This window comes from Mytilus californianus, unplaced genomic scaffold (genome assembly GCF_021869535.1).
Source record: "Mytilus californianus isolate M0D057914Y unplaced genomic scaffold, xbMytCali1.0.p SCAF_10, whole genome shotgun sequence".
Taxonomy (NCBI): domain Eukaryota; kingdom Metazoa; phylum Mollusca; class Bivalvia; order Mytilida; family Mytilidae; genus Mytilus; species Mytilus californianus.
In genome coordinates this window covers 25716943-25735230 of record NW_026262582.1, presented here as the reverse complement: position 1 = coordinate 25735230, position 18288 = coordinate 25716943, and the positions used below count along the sequence as shown (strand labels likewise).

The following is an 18288-nucleotide window of genomic DNA, read 5'->3' as shown; positions in this document are numbered from 1 at the left end:
ATGTCAGTTTTCCTACCGAAGGTTAATGGATCTCTCCGGGCACTCCGGCTTCCTTCATCAATAAAAACTGACCGCCTTGAAATAGCGCAATAGTGCTGAAAGTGCTGTTAAACACCAAAAGTTCAATCAATCAATCTCAGACTTACTAGCTCCCCTACTATAGGCCAGCAAATCTGACTACCATACCATGTTCTAACAGATACAAAATAAAGCCAGAATGCTATCCTATATAATTATATAATGTTCACAGAGCTATTTCTAAAGAATCAAAAGAATAAGAAGAGAAGATAAAGAATAAATATCCTGTGGAAACTTTTAATCTTAATTGAAACGTTAATTAATGCTGAAATACTGATTTTCTTATTAGTATGAACAAAAATGATTTCATTTAAACTTTCTTTAAATGTGTTGAAATTTCTTAGATCACAACATGTTACCCAGATAGTTAAACTGTAAAAAGTAGGCTTTCCATTGCTCATATATTGTTAATTTATTCAAATTGGATAGGATGGCTCGACCCGCTGACGTCAAAGATTCTCTGCGTATAATTGAATTCATATGCCAATTTTGTATTTTAAAAAGATTTCTGAAAACTACGGAAAAAATTGCTGAAGATTCAAAACCCATACACAGCCCGATAGATGCCTTCCACTTACTGAAAAGATGGGTCGACGACTGGCAGAAATGTTTCGACATTGTGTTGTGTTCAGAATGTACAATTGATGAACCAGAAATAGGTTAGGGATTGAGTTATCATTTTCATTCTGTTTTTAATCAACTAGAAATGACCATTTATATGATAATTTACTACACTTTTTATGTGTGCTGTATCCATATTAAACCAAAAGTCAACCATCCTGTCTTTCATACTTTAAATTCACAAGATAACTAGAGTTAATCATATTCTATATCAGCCTGAATGTACTAATTTTTGTCAGTAGTACTCGGAACCAAATAATCCTCATATGAAAAATACCGAAATATAATACCGAATTATGATTAGAGCGCTAAACCAAAAGTATTTCCAAAATATTATCATAACCAGTTCAATATCACCTGTGGAAACGGATGATTTATAATTTACATCAGAATCAGGATTCTTATGAAATATACAAAAAAAAAAAAAAAAAATCACTTCTGTACTTGTACTATGAACAACAAATTTGTTTTATAAAAAAAAATTTCTGTACTCCTAAAAACAAAATTATTATTCTCACCTGTGTACGTTTCTTTATTAAATGTCATTTTGTCCTAGGTTAAAGTTGTCTTTTTGACATTGAAACATCTTTTTTATTTATATTGGGTCATATATCAAACTAATTCGTTCAGTGTATATTTACTTGTTTTTGTGTATTGTCTTTTTGATCGAGTTAAGACATTTCAATTAATATTTAATGTGTGTCTTTTTATGTTTTAATGTTAAACCACTGTTTCAGGTTAGGGTGAAGGTTGGCGCCTGTTAAAACGTTTATAACCCCGCTGCATTTTTATGCACCTGTCCTAAGTCAGGAGCTTGTTATTCGGTGGTTGTCGTTTGCTGGTGCGGTTCATAAGTGTTTCTCGTTTTTTATATAGATTAGAACGTTGGTTTTCCTTTTTGAATTGTTTTACACTAGTCTTTTTAAGGGCCTTTATAGCTTGTTGTTCGGTGTGAATGAAAGCTCCGTGTTGAAGGCCGTACTTTGCCCTATAATTGTTTACTTTTTACACATGAATACTTTGATGGATAGTTGTCTCATTGGCACTCATACCACATCTTCTTATTAATATGTAATGTAATTATAACATCAAAACCGTTTGTAAAGAAATTTAAAGATAGTTTATTGCATTGTTTTAGACAATATTTAAGAAAGGCATAGGAAAATATTTTTAAAAGGCACAGTAATACTTCAATCTGATTAAAATTCAGACCTATATTAACTCGCGTGCTCATACATGTCAGCTCATGTGAGTATAACGAAATCAGAAAACTTTGTTTTAATTAGATTGAGTAATACTTTTGTTCTAGAATTTAATTCAAGTAGGAGTATCATTGAGAGTCGTCTTGGTGGATGGCCACAACGAAGTGATTTGGATGCCACGGTAGAAGCCATATTCCGTCTTTGGGATGTGTATGAATTCGATTTGCGTGATTTTTTACATGGAAAAATATTCAAGGTAGTCTCTTTCATTAGATTTACGCCACGTTGTCGTCTCTGATATTCAAATTAAGTGTATTTTATCAACAAAACGATCATTGAAAAATGCCATCTGTTGTTTATTGAATATATTGAAACCATTTGTAAAATTTATCTACAATTGTGATGGTTATTTGGTTGTTCAATAAACTAGTTTTAATGATATTTCTCTATAGAAATGCAGAATATTATCACAAACGTATATCAAAAAGTAAATAACTTTCCAATTATCGATTTTGCTTCTATTTCAAATTATTAAAACCTATTTTAAAAAATCAAAATTTACAAGATTTGATTTTTCTTTTCTTTTTTTTTAATTTAGTTGTTGTTTTGTTTTTTTTTTATTTTGCAGAGAATTTTTAATTGAATTTCAAATTGCATGCATATGCCTTCGGAGTTCTCTGTTGTCTTAAGAAGTTATTATTTGTCGTATTTTATACACAGAAATCAATGATGGAGGGTATGGATGGGGTTTATAGAATAAAGAATAGTGTCCAAAAAAATATAATGAATAGAGAAAATTAGCAAAAAATATAAAGAATAGAAAATAATGGGGTGCAAAAATATTAAAAATAACTGGGGAAAATTAAAGAATTAGACAATAGTATACTGATTACAGAACGATATACATAATAAAGAATTCATCTAATTACAGAAAAAACATTTAATAATTATTACATCATTTCCATGAGAAATTTACAGAACAAGCGTTACTTTTAAAGATAAAGAAAAATGACATAAACAAATTTAAGAATACAGACCCACCATCCAGACCCTCATGATGGTTATGCAACGACATTATAGTCCTTAACAAATATGGAAAAGTATTTTATAAAACGCAAATGGTGCAGTCAAACCACGTGTGTTGTAGTCTTGTCCTTCGTTTCACAAAAAACATTATGACTAAAATGTTCGTAAGTATTTAATTGTTCAAGAATTTCTATTAATTTAAGTTGTAAGACTTTTTGGTGTCATAAACATTACAAAGCAGAGTACGCAGCAGTGATATATGTTTTAAATAACTTAGCTCAAGATATGATTTTTTTTTTTTATTTTCCTAAATTGACATAATTTTATACATGTGATAGTCATTTTGCCTGGACCAAGAAAACAAAAATAAATAATCATGTTCTCGTTGGTCAATAGTTCGAACGATACCGTAACAACGCGTCTACATGTTCCTTAACTCAACAATTGATTTGCCACTCCAACTGTGTTGGTTTAATCAGCACTGGCGAGCTGTATGTTGCTGATTTTAGCGGCACTGATGAAGGTGTATGTTGCTGATTTAAGCGGCACTGGCGAGCTGTATGTTGCTGATTTAAGCGGCACTGGCGAGCTGTATGTTGCTGATTTAAGCGGCACTGGCGAGCTGTATATTGCTGATTTAAGCGGCACTGGCGAGCTGTATGTTGCTGATTTAAGCGGCACTGGTGAGTTGTACGTTATTGATTTAAGCGGCACTGGCAAGCTGTATGTTGCTAATTTTAGCGGCACTGGCGAGCTGTATGTTGCTGATTTAAGCGGCACTGGCGAGCTGTATGTTGCTGATTTAGGCGGTTGCTGAAACGCGAGTCTATGTTTTAAGCCTGGAATATGTGACGATTTCTATAATAGCATGATCATAGAAAATAAATAGGTAGATGTGGTATGAGTGCCAATGAGACAACTCTTCATCCAAATCACAATGTATAAAAAGTAAACAATTATAGGTCAAAGTACGGCCTTCAACACAGAGCCTAGGCTCACACCGAACAGCAAGCTATAAAGGGCTCCAAAATGACTAGTGTAAAATAATTCAAACAGGAAAACCAACGGTCTAATCTAGAAACATATAAGTTTCTTTACCAAGAGTTTTCTGCTTATAATTTGGTACGATAGGCGCGCGTTTGGTCTATAAAAGGTTAAACAGTGACGCTCGATAAAATGTTAAAAGGCTAAAAAAGGACGAAGTTAAAGAGCATTGAAGACCAAAAATTCAGAAAGGAATAAGTGTTTATGAACTGATTGATGTGATTAAAATCCTGAAAGTTGTCACGGATTCTATAATGTGAATGCAAATAAAAATCCAGAGTTACGAGCCTCCTTAGCGGAAGCATATCATATCCATACAATGCCCGGTTTGTTTTAACCAGCAGTTAATACTGCTAGAAATATGGTATCAAGTGTGTAATATTTTTTTGTACATTTAACACACGTTTTTTACAGTATCAAACCGAACCTTTGACCCCTTTGGAGGTCATTTACATTGCTAACAAAGCAGAATATGAACAAAACAGTTATAATTCAATAAAATTCCTAGAAGCGTTGTTGCATGAAATTGAAGACGGGACCTTACCTAATAGCCCTGTGGATACAACAAAATTGTCTAGAATGATCGCCTCTGCCTATAACAGGGTAAATGTTTCAGAACATAATCATGTATAGTCTATCTGGTAAATTGCGTTAACTTTTGACAAATTTATTAAAGATCTCATTTAGTCGTGTATTCTCACATTTATGAAGATATTGTGTCATTAGAAATTTTACCGTGAATTGGGATTTTCTTTTATACAAACCGAAAACCTTATAACAAACATAATTTGAAGTCATTTAAACATATTCAGGCATTTTTATTTACAAAGATATACATTTTAGCACTCAGGTTTTTTTCTCATAAGAAATCCATGGTACTAAAGTAAAACATAGTGTACTTTTTTTTCTGTACTTAAGGATGTTTGCTCCTCTGTTTAATAAAAGAGTGTTATAAATTGATAGTATAAAGATAACAGAACTTATATATAAAAAGAAGAAGAAAATGACAGGTCCGTCTCCCTGTTTTTGGGATATAATCAATTTAAAATTTGGGGGGAAATGATACTCTAGATTTTTCATACATTTAACATTAGCACTTTTTTTTCTTAAAAAACTATGATTTTCAAAAATGTGTTTTTTAACTATATTTTATAAAATTATGAAAAGAAAAATAGGGGTATGCGGTCAAGATTTTTATTGGCACTACATGGTTGAAACTAGAGGATTCCGAATATTTGACAAAATGTCAAAAACAAGAGTAGCAGATATCCTCAAAATGAGAACCATTGAAAACCAAATCAAAATAAACTAGTCTTTTCTCATTTTGTTCGTATTCTCACGCCTTTCTTATATAACCTTCATTACCCCAAAAAAAAATATACTGTTTTTCAGAACAATATGCCATGGAAGTCGGTAGAACTTTTGAAGGAACGTGCTAAAGAAGGTATCGGATCTTTGTACTGTAATATGCAATTAAACGTCTTTTGAAAGTTATGCAAATTGAAAAAAAAAATCGTAGATTATATATAGAATTGGTGGTCTGACACCTAAATCGTAAAAGTACTACAGTCCTCCAATGCTGATCGTTGAAGTTGGAATGACCATTAACTGTTTAAAATGATAAAAAAAGATGAATGTTTCAAATGAAAAGGGGAAAAAATAAAGGAGGCGATATTTCATTCGTATCCACTAGCTGTGATTTTAGAAGTGCAAATTTTATAATATAAATTTCTTCCTGTAACCAGGGACATATATATATCTACTTTACGATAAAACTGACCACTTAATTGTATTTGTTGAACGTTTGGAATTATGTGGTTAATTTATTGAGCAGTTCCGATAGTTTTTCAGTTAGACCCTTCCAAAATCAATAAATCTCGCGAAGTCTCGTAAAGTTCGAGATTTTATCAATTTTATACTGAAAAGCCTATCAGATTCATTTCCCGTTAGATATATTGTTCCCAGCTGTAACACACCCGGTATCCCGACACTACAGAAGGATCCGAATCCAGAGGAGCAATTGATGAAACGTTTCTAACGGTATGTAAGTAAAATCTGGATCCGATTCCAACATGATGTTATGCTCCGTGGAAATCGGATCCATATTTTACCAATACATTACACATGTTACAGTTGTTTTGCAGTCCGTTGGTTGATAAAGTTTAACGTTTGATTTAGTCTGTTTTTATGAACTTCCACCTTTTTTAATTTACCTTTTGGTCCGTTACTTTTGTTATCATCGGATTAATTATGCAAACGATACATATATGTTTGAAAAAGCCTTATGAACATAGCTTCTGATGAAGATTTTGGGTGTAATTATGTTTTACATCTTATATATTGTCATAGATATCTCTTTTCTTCTAGAACCAGAAAATAAAAGACTCCAGAATGATTTTAAGTACTTCGAATCAAGAGCAAATAGCATATTGGACAATGTGACGGTTTTAGAAAAACCAAATACAAATATTATAATGATTATGCCATCCACGAGGATCTTCTACGAGGAGGATATGATAAGAAAGTATAAAACTTTATGTAGAAAGAATATGAAGGTAATCTGTTTACTAATTACGCCTTTTCAGAATCTAAAGCACTATGGGTAATCTCATTGTTCGTACACCAAAATGAAAATAACGTTACGTCATTGGTTGAATTTCAATTGTTTAGAATGTTTTAAACCAATCACAACGTTTTGGTGTATGCTTTTAAAAACATAACCCAGAATTCATTAGATTCTGATACTGGTACGTTCTTCATTTCTTAGATACACCCCCTTCCCCCGCCCCCTTTAGAATTTAGAATTAAACATCAGTATATACATTGATATTTACAAAATCTGTAGCTTTATTTAGGAGGAATAAAATTGAGAATGGAAATAGGGAATGTGTCAAAGAGACAACAACCCGACCACAGAACAGACAACAGCAGAAGGCCACCAACAGGTCTTCAATGCAGCGAGAAATTCCCGCACCCGGAGGCGTCCTTCAGCTGGCCCCTAAACAAATATATATACTAGTTCAGTGATAATGAACGCCATACTAAACTCCAAATTGTACACAAGAAACTAAAATTAAAAATAATACAAGACTAACAAAGGCTAGAGGCTCCTGACTTGGGACAGGCGCAAAAATGCGGCGGGGTTAAACATGTTTATGAGATCTCAACCCTCCCCCTATACCTCTAGCCAATGTAGAAAAGTAAACGCATAACAATACGCACATTAAAATTCAGTTCAAGAGAAGTCCGAGTCTGATGTCAGAAGATGTAATCAAAGAAAATAAACAAAATGACAATAATACATAAATAACAACAGACTACTAGCAGTTAACTGACATGCCAGCTCCAGACTTCAATTAAACTGATTGAAAGATTATGACTTCATCATATGAATATCAGGCACAATCCTTCCCGTTAGGGGTTTAGTATCATACCATCATAACATATGAGAAGAACATAACCCGTGTCATGCCAACAACTGGTTTTTAAATAAATGTGTTTAGTGCCGATGCAAAGACCCTATAAGTGAATCAATATTAACGCCAAAATATGCAATCTTTAATGACCTGACAACAGTATCGTAACTATATCCCTTCTTAATAAGTCTATTTAAAGGTTTTGTTAGTTTCAGAGGTGAAGTACATCTAAACTCCAGTGTAAGTAAAACCATCACCCTATAAAAGTCACTTCTATGGAATGTTTGTGTCATACATTGAAAATGTCCTATTTAACTAATACAAGGTGAGAACAAATTTAAAAATAAACGAAATTGCGGAACATACTGCCATAAAACCCACAAAAAAATACAAAACAAGCTCATATTACTGTCTTATTTAAAAACGAGTTAATGTTTAGTGCTTCAGTCTGTAATTGCTGAAAAGTATAAAATAAATTATCTATTTTCAAAATCAAATATAAACTTAAGGCAGTTCATTGAAATGATAACCATCGAAAAAAAAAACCGCATGCAATAAGTTTAATCTACCATTTTCTACATAAGGAAATGCCTGTACCTAGTCAGGAATATGACAGTTGTTTTTCGTTCATTTGATGTGTTTGAGCTTTTGATTTTGCCATTTGATACGGGACTTTCCGTTTTGAATTTTCCTTGAAGTTCGGTATTTTTGTTATTTTACTTTTTAGAAATTGATTTGTTATTGCTGTGTGTTTGTTTATTCTACATAAGCCAGAGGTATAGGGGGAGGGTTGCGATCTCACAAAACATGTTTAACCCCGCCGCATTTTTGCGTCTGTCCCAAGTCAGGAGCCTCTGGCTTTTGTTAGTCTTGTATGTTTTTTAATCTTAGTTCATTTATATGTTTCAGAGTTTAGTGTGACATTTTTTTTTTCACTGAACTAGTACACATTTTTGTTAAGGGGCCAGCTGAAGCCCGCCTCCGGGTGCGGGATTTTCTCGCTGTGTTGAAGACCAATTGGTAGCCTTGGGCTGTTTTATGCTCTTTGGTCGGGTTGTTGTCTCTTTGACACATTCCCCATTTCCATTCTCAATTTTATTGTTTAGGTCATGTCATACAGTGGCAAGTATCAAAGGCATATCCGGACGAAAATATATTAATGTGATGTGAATATGACCCCTGTTTGTGCTAGATCGATATGCTGATCCAGCAGAATATAAAGATGATAGTTCACATTGAAATAGTCCACAGGAAGACATGTCACTCTACCCTGGGCATATTATGCTGACTCAAACTTTCGAAACAAGTCAATTATTATCATCGTAGATTTCTCACATGTTTGATCAATACAAAGGAAAGTTTAAAATCAAATAAGTGTTGTCTTATTAATATGCTACATATAAAAAAAATGTGGTTGATTATATAGGGAATCACTTAAGCGCGACTGGAGCGGCCCCCCCCCCCCCCTTCGGTCAGTTAGCGGCCCCCCCCCCCCCCCCTTACAAAAAGTTCTGGATCCGCCACTGCAGTCGACAGGTATACATGTAGTATGTAAAATTAATGGTCAATCTGTATTAAGTGTAAACTATCTTGTAATTATGGATTTTACAAAATCCCTAGCAATATTTTCAGTGATTTTACGAAATCACTAATCAATTCAGGGATTTTACAAAATCCCTTTTACAAATGCACTGTAACATATTTAGCTACAAGTGAATTGAAAAATAGATATCGTAGAATACGACTGTCTTATATGTTTTATTGGTTGTTTTTTGTTACGTTTTCAGAGTCACAGACATTTATCTAGGCTGTTTTGCTTCTACAAGATGACTGATATTCCAATTTTTCGCGTTAAAGCTGAATTGGCGAATATAAAGCCAAATATATATTTATTTCACAACGTAATATCAGACAATGAAATTGACTATTTACGAAATACAAGCAGCGAAAAGGTGAGTGAAAATTAAGAAAATGTGTCAATATCTACCATCTTTTTTATTTCAAAAGGACAATAAAAAAGATAAGACCAATAAAACAAACAACATTATAATAAAAAGAAAAATGACAAACAAATTGAAAATAATAAAACAGCTAACAGAAAACTGAAGAATGAGAAACATGAACCCCACCAAAAAACGGAGGTTAACTCAGGTACCCCGGACAGGTAAGCATATTCTGCTACATCATAAGCACCCGTCATGTTGCTCATCCTGTGATAAGTCGTATTTACAGAAATTCCATATTAGCGGTCAAATTAGTCATGATGGCGTCCGTTAGAGAAAAGCGAAATATACCAAAGGGATATTCAAACTCATAAGTCGAAAAAAAAACTGACATCGCCATGGCAAAAAAAGAAAAAGACCAAAAGACAAAGAACAGTATACAAACACAGCATAGAAAACTAAACACTGAGCAACATGAACCCCACTAAAACCGGGTGTAATCTCCGGTGCTCCGGAAGCGTAAGCAGATCCTACCAGATCTAAAAGAAGTTAAACTTTCTAGAAGTAGTTGCGCTTAAATGTCAATTTTTAAGTAATTTCACTCGCTTTGGTTATCATTTGAAAACTACTAATAAAATTGAGAATGGAAATGGGGAATGTGTCAAAGAGACAACAACCCGACCATAGAGCAGACAACAGCCGAAGGCCACCAATGGGTCTTCAATGCAGCGAGAAACTCCCGCACCCGGAGGCGTCCTTCAGCTGCACCCTAAACAAATATGTATACTAGTTCAGTGAAAATGGACGTCATACTAAACTCCAAATTCTACACAAGAAATTGAAATTAAAAATAATACAAGACTAATAAAGGCCAGAGGCTCCTGACTTGGGACAGGCGCAAAAATGCGACGGGGTTAAATGTATAATATTCAGATAGAAACTACAATTTATAAAAAATATTGTTAACGTCTACAAATTAGTTACATGGCTGAAATACTCAGTTGACTTATAATATCAGTTATTCCCCTTAAATGACAATTCTATACCACGATAAACGAAAAACAATTAGGCAGATAGAAATCAATGACTAGCACCAGATAATTGTTTTTCTTATTCTTAGATGACACGATCTACAGTTCTTGAAGACCTCAGTAAAGGAACCGTGCAAGTAGCTTAAAATAGAATAAGTATGACGTAAGTATTGCTGCTGTATAAAACTAGTAGTGGATTGATGATTGATTGATTAATGTTTAACGCCTCTAGATTTTGCACTATTTCGTGGCGGTCAGTTTGTATTGGTGGAGGAAGCCAGAATGCCCGGAGAGAACAACAGTCCGTCGGTAGGAAAACTGACAGTCCTAGTCAATTAAGATTGGAGTAAAACGCAACTGCCAGGTGCCGGATTTGAACTCTCAACCTCAGTGTTGACATGCTAGTGATATAGTAGTTCGACTACTTAAACCACTTTGCCATCGAGGCTCCCTAACTTTTAGTTGATGTTTTTGTGTCAATCAACTCAGCAGATCTTAATAAAATCAAATTTCAAACAAATATTTATTTACATTTAAGCTCAATTTGCTAATGGGGTCCCATAGTATGAGGCCTTCGTCCTTACTTTTACACATAAAAAAATTTCTCCATTCGGAAATGCCTGGCCAATCGGAACCAAACTTTGCCCACAATCATCTGTATGGAAAATTATTAAAACCTGACGGAAAGAAAGGTCAAAGTATACCCATTGTACATTTCAATCAAATGTTCAGACCACTCCCTCAAAGGACAATTTCTTACTTATATCTTGCGTTTTTAGCTATCATTTTGAAAAATGAATAGAGCGAATCGCATAAGGTTGCAAATATGATCACCAAGATAAGATCTACAAATAACAAGTTAGTTGACTCCTTATACGTGTAACAGTTTTAGCCCTTAAACAACGATTGTTTTTTCCATTTTTGGTGTCTTGTTATCAACTTTAAACTTAGTAGTTAACAGTATAAATAATCAGCTGGACAAGATCTACAAAAAGGGATATATATATATATATATACATGTAGCCGAAATAGTCAGTCGACGACTTAAATGAGTTATTGCCGTTAAATGACAAATTTCCCTTTTTACGTTTTCTTTATCAAAACATTAGTAGGAATAGACAAATTGTAATCAGCGAAATGATCAGTAAGACCCACTATTATTTCGAGTCGTCAGTCGACTCATAACAGAAGACTATTGTTGTCAATTTTGGTGGTGTGGCTAATATCATAAAAAAAAGAATAGATAGAGAGAAATAATAACAGTGAAAACGACCAGGATGAACAAAATCTATAAATAATTCAAATAACCGAAATCGTCAGTAACCTCCTTATAGAAGTTGTATCATTGTTTTTTGTGTTTGGATATTATCTTGAAAAAGTAATCACTGTGTAGCATCCCCATCATCAGAGAAATAACTCCAAAAGAATAGTCAAAACAATTGAATATTCCATCAACCAATATCCAGACAACGAAGACTGAGCATCATTTACCCCACTACAAGATAGTTGTAAAACAAATGCTAAAAAGAGCCATCAGGAATATTTAACCCATCATATGAATTTACAATTTTTTTATTTCATATCATAATAAAAAAAAAACATGTTGATAAGACCAGGAGAAAAAATGAATAAAATTGCACCGTGAAGAAAGATCTATACATGTATTAAACAGCATGACTACAGAATAATCGACCAAATAGCAGACATCACCGCACACATATTTTAGAGTAAGGTGCAGACTCTTGTCCAGTTCCGAAACAGTTGTAACGTCGTATCTGCTATGCGCCGCTGACTTATCAGTAAGTTCAGCAAAGCAACGTCGTGACTGTTTCGGAGTAAGAAATACTCGTAAACGTAAAAACAAAACATCTAATGTATATTTTTTCTATCAAGGGTAATTCTGTTCAATTAAGTGCATATTTATCAATTGTGTTTGTTTCAATTTAGTGCATGGTTATCTGACATTCAATATCCCATACTCAAAAGAATAACATCACGTGTGAAAATGATAACAGGACTTGAAACTGAATATAAAGAAAGATTCAGCAACACAGAACACTATCAGGTGTGTTAAAAATTAAGGGGCCAATATAGGCCGAAAATACCAATTATTTGAAGGACAACATCATTAGCATTGCTTTCTAAACCACTGGCTTGGTTTCTGATACTAAGTATTGGAAAATACATTAACATATTTTAAGATATGAACTATGTAACAAAAAAGTTATCTGAAGGGCGCCTTCGGATGCGTGATTTTCTCGCTGCATTGAAGACCCATTGGTAGCCTTGAGCTGTTTTCTACTCTTTGGTTGGGTTGTTGTCTCTTTGATACATTCACCGTTTTCCATTCTCAATTCTATCACATAGCCCCTGTTAAAACATATCATTTGAAATATGTGATATTTTAACCTGTGCTCGTAACATATCAAGGCTCTGTGCAAAATCCATTGGTTTGCTTTGCTTATAATAACTTGAAATTTTTCCTAATGATAATGGAGGGTAACGATGATGCTAGTTTTTGCAACATCTATCAATTTAACACGCCTCTAGCTCATATGAGAGTCTCGGAAAGATACCTCAACCGATGTGGAACAGGACATGTTTTAATCCATAAGAACACTGCAGATTAGTTTAGAAAAATAAATTTATTAAATAAGGTCGATATAGCAGACTACATTCATACACACACAAGTAACATACCCAGAAATGATATCAAAAAATGTTAATCAAAGAAATACAGACAACACTATGACTAAGATGTAAAGATATAAAAAGACAAACATCAATTCATTAAACACAACAATTAAATAAAAAAGGATAGTGAACGTATGTGCTATGTTATGGCCAGCAGATACTGTTAAACCAGTACTGCTTTATCGTACTGCTGTGTTTTTATTGTTTTTGTTTTCTCTCTCATTACATAGGAGTGCCCAAATTAGAATAAATAGAGTAATACTCAAAAAATGTTGTCACATTTTAAATCTTCAAATGACTCCTTCGAAAAGTCATGGCCTAAGTTTTTATTTAGAATGACCTGTTTTTCTTTATAATCATAGATATTAATTAATAGATGTTATTTTATGCTTAAAAGGTAGTAAATTATGGAGTTGGTGGAATGTATAGACCACATCTAGATGCATTGGTATGGAATGTGCTGTGTTTTTTTTTTTTATATAATTCAACTTTAAAGTTCACTATCTTATTCAAGATCACCATATTTGATTCAATGTCTTTATTTTCTTTCATACAATAATCAGAATTTGATTAAAGTTTACTTATTGGTTGACATATTTTATACCTAATTGATGGCTTTGACTTTATTCACATGCAGCTGTCCCTGCAAGTTATATTTAACCTTTAATTGAAAATACTTTTATTTGTTTTCATCTACAAATATAAAATATCGAGTGTTACAGGTTTTTGGTTTTTGGTTTTTTGGTTTTGGTTTTTAATTGTTAAACACTTTATTAGGCTGGGGTTATTACAGATGGGTACATTTCTGAACTGTTCAGCTTGTTATCTTGATTACCAGACGTTATGACTGGTGAAATTTACTTGGAACAGGATTTATGACTGCTCCGACCGGTCCTGGACAGAATTCATGTTAACTTAAAACATAGATATAAGTAAAAGAAAATGTAATCAACATAAATGTTTTGTTGAAGATGAAAGATGATGATGAATAGTAAGAATTTTAGTAAACTTTCTGATGAAAACAAATTAATTTGTTTTTTAAGCAATGAAGACACAGACATCATTTATATAATTAAAAAACTTTTAAAACAACTGTCCAAAGAAAGAGATGCACTAATGAATAATTGCCTTAAGAGCTGCCACCCCCCCCCCTTTTTATTATTATTATTTTTATTATTGTATGATATTTTTGTGTTTCAAGTGGTATCCATATTGCTAGTTTTTATTCGCCAGTATATATAGTTTCTCTGGTCTTATGAAGGTATTAATTAGTCAGACTAAGTCAGGCTGAATTTGTTATGTCAACATTTTGAACAGTTTTTTTCTTTAATAATTATATATATGTTCAATGTTTTAATCAAATCAATCATACAAATCATGTTTTGTATTGTATATTTTGTCTTGTAGTCATAATTAAACTGTAATTATTCTGTCTTAATACGGGCACTGTGATTAGTCAATAAAAAATGTTAAAAAGCAGACCTGGTCCTAGAACTGTTTTTATGACTGCCCGAAAAGTTAACTTTATGACAGGTCCAATATTGAAGTTTACTCTGGACGAAGTTAACATCGCCACAACCAGTTCTACATCCAAGTTAACTTGTGCCCAATTCTGCTTTTAAACGCAGTCATTAATCTAGACTGCTCTGTCCGACCCAGACCTCTTCCAATCAAAGTTAAGTTTGGTTTAGTCTGCTCCAAAATGAATTTAACATGCTCCTAAGTTAACTAATAAACAGGACCGCTTTGATTGATGAATATCATTTGGTTATTATCACATACATGTATGAACAAGTTTTGTAAAAACATATATATCCAAAGAACCGATTGAAAAGCAGACCTATCCCCATGACTGACATGACTGGTCTGTCAAATAGAAGACATGTCCGCAGGACAGGTTAAAAGGCAGGCCTGTTCACGGGTCTGGTATGGTCAAGCTGTCGTAGAAGCAGCAAAAACCAATTTAAAGTCTTTGGTGTGACCCGGCCGGGTTTCGAACACACGATCACCGGCACTCGAAGCGAACACTCTACCACGATACTATCGAGGCGGTTTTGTCCCATTGACAATCATATCATGTCTCTTTATTTTAACATTTATCTACATGTATTACAATGTTTAATCTTTAAAAAAAAAAACTGTAAATCGATTCTGTTAATCATCTATCTGTTGACTCTCTATTATGTAATATTTGCGTTTTTGCAGTATCCCTGCTGCTCATTGTTTAGTTTTATATGTAATGTTTTAGGCAATCGTTTGTCTTTTCGTCAAGTTTCTTAACTATCTTGTTGGTCCTGGTATTGACTATTTTCTTTGATTTCTGAATTTTCATTCTCCCCTTGTCATTTTTTATCACTTTGAAATGCTATATGCTAACGATTTTGTAAAGTAAAAACACAATGTTGAACAGAAATGAAGTCAGAACTACTACATGTTTATCGATTTCTAGCAAGACATTTGTTTCATTCTCTTCAGAATGTTTTCTTATGTTTGCATTAAGTAAGACTTAATATATAACATACATGTAGTATGCAGACCTTATTGATGAGTTTGTAAGCATTTTACATGAAATACTTCTTTTTTATGCAGTTTGAAGCAGCCAGCAAATCATCAGGACCTGATACAAATGAATCTGGGGAGAGAATAGCAACGGTTATGTTTTATGTGAGTATGGAAATATTAGAACTCGTTATGTCAGGCTCATATTTTCGAACGCCATCAGTGGTTCTTGAACAGTTGGAAGGTCAAATCGTATACAAAGTTGAAAAGCTTTGAAAAAAATGAAAACAACACGTTATAAACTTCATGCGTTAAAACAAAAAAGAAAAAGTTCCTCCAAAAAAAGGAAAATAAAACTTCATAAATGTCGTGGGTCCGATACGGATATGCCATCTGTACATAGGGTAGAATATAAGCAATGACGTGTATTGATCAAAACTGTCAATTTCGAAACTATAATTATTATAATTATCATGATCGCCAAATTTAAAATCTATTCCTTTTAGGTCTGCATTACAGAATTATCGTTGTACCTGTTCTTCATACAAAATGTTCCTTTTTATATATAATAGAATAGACAAACATCAATTCATTAAACACAACAATTAAATAAAAAAGGATAGTGAACGTATGTGCTATGTTATGGCCAGCAGATACTGTTAAACCAGTACTGCTTTATCGTACTGCTGTGTTTTTATTGTTTTTGTTTTCTCTCTCATTACATAGGAGTGCCCAAATTAGAATAAATAGAGTAATACTCAAAAAATGTTGTCACATTTTAAATCTTCAAATGACTCCTTCGAAAAGTCATGGCCTAAGTTTTTATTTAGAATGACCTGTTTTTCTTTATAATCATAGATATTAATTAATAGATGTTATTTTATGCTTAAAAGGTAGTAAATTATGGAGTTGGTGGAATGTATAGACCACATCTAGATGCATTGGTATGGAATGTGCTGTGTTTTTTTTTTTATATAATTCAACTTTAAAGTTCACTATCTTATTCAAGATCACCATATTTGATTCAATGTCTTTATTTTCTTTCATACAATAATCAGAATTTGATTAAAGTTTACTTATTGGTTGACATATTTTATACCTAATTGATGGCTTTGACTTTATTCACATGCAGCTGTCCCTGCAAGTTATATCTAACCTTTAATTGAAAATACTTTTATTTGTTTTCATCTACAAATATAAAATATCGAGTGTTACAGGTTTTTGGTTTTTGGTTTTTTGGTTTTGGTTTTTAATTGTTAAACACTTTATTAGGCTGGGGTTATTACAGATGGGTACATTTCTGAACTGTTCAGCTTGTTATCTTGATTACCAGACGTTATGACTGGTGAAATTTACTTGGAACAGGATTTATGACTGCTCCGACCGGTCCTGGACAGAATTCATGTTAACTTAAAACATAGATATAAGTAAAAGAAAATGTAATCAACATAAATGTTTTGTTGAAGATGAAAGATGATGATGAATAGTAAGAATTTTAGTAAACTTTCTGATGAAAACAAATTAATTTGTTTTTTAAGCAATGAAGACACAGACATCATTTATATAATTAAAAAACTTTTAAAACAACTGTCCAAAGAAAGAGATGCACTAATGAATAATTGCCTTAAGAGCTGCCACCCCCCCCCCCCCCTTTTTATTATTATTATTTTTATTATTGTATGATATTTTTGTGTTTCAAGTAGTATCCATATTGCTAGTTTTTATTCGCCAGTATATATAGTTTCTCTGGTCTTATGAAGGTATTAATTAGTCAGACTAAGTCAGGCTGAATTTGTTATGTCAAAATTTTGAACAGTTTTTTTTCTTTAATAATTATATATATGTTCAATGTTTTAATCAAATCAATCATACAAATCATGTTTTGTATTTTATATTTTGTCTTGTAGTCATAATTAAACTGTAATTATTCTGTCTTAATACGGGCACTGTGATTAGTCAATAAAAAATGTTAAAAAGCAGACTTGGTCCTAGAACTGTTTTTATGACTGCCCGAAAAGTTAACTTTATGACAGGTCCAATATTGAAGTTTACTCTGGACGAAGTTAACATCGCCACAACCAGTTCTACATCCAAGTTAACTTGTGCCCAATTCTGCTTTTAAACGCAGTCATTAATCTAGACTGCTCTGTCCGACCCAGACCTCTTCCAATCAAAGTTAAGTTTGGTTTAGTCTGCTCCAAAATGAATTTAACATGCTCCTAAGTTAACTAATAAACAGGACCGCTTTGATTGATGAATATCATTTGGTTATTATCACATACATGTATGAACAAGTTTTGTAAAAACATATATATCCAAAGAACCGATTGAAAAGCAGACCTATCCCCATGACTGACATGACTGGTCTGTCAAATAGAAGACATGTCCGCAGGACAGGTTAAAAGGCAGGCCTGTTCACGGGTCTGGTATGGTCAAGCTGTCGTAGAAGCAGCAAAAACCAATTTAAAGTCTTTGGTGTGACCCGGCCGGGTTTCGAACACACGATCACCGGCACACGAAGCGAACACTCTACCACGATACCATCGAGGCGGTTTTGTCCCATTGACAATCATATCATGTCTCTTTATTTTAACATTTATCTACATGTATTACAATGTTTAATCTTTAAAAAAAAAACTGTAAATCGATTCTGTTAATCATCTATCTGTTGACTCTCTATTATGTAATATTTGCGTTTTTGCAGTATCCCTGCTGCTCATTGTTTAGTTTTATA

The 18288-nt window shown here is 33.1% G+C and overlaps 1 protein-coding gene across 13 annotated transcripts in view; it reads left to right on the top strand.

The window, feature by feature from the left end:
• LOC127717824 (prolyl 4-hydroxylase subunit alpha-1-like) overlaps nucleotides 1–18288 on the top strand; it is a 55412-nt gene that overhangs the window by 31594 nt on the left and 5530 nt on the right. For 3 of the 13 annotated variants that reach the window (XM_052223684.1, XM_052223670.1, XM_052223683.1), the window contains one exon: nucleotides 13453–13503. The exons of 4 other annotated variants lie outside the window; for them this stretch is intronic. In XM_052223684.1, the coding sequence (XP_052079644.1) occupies nucleotides 13453–13503 (51 nt within the window). Of the gene's footprint in view, nucleotides 1–12308; nucleotides 12427–13452; nucleotides 13504–15644; nucleotides 15720–16447; nucleotides 16499–18288 lie in introns of all 13 variants that reach the window. 6 more of the 13 variants (XM_052223678.1, XM_052223676.1, XM_052223675.1 and 3 more) reach the window with 6 other exon arrangements.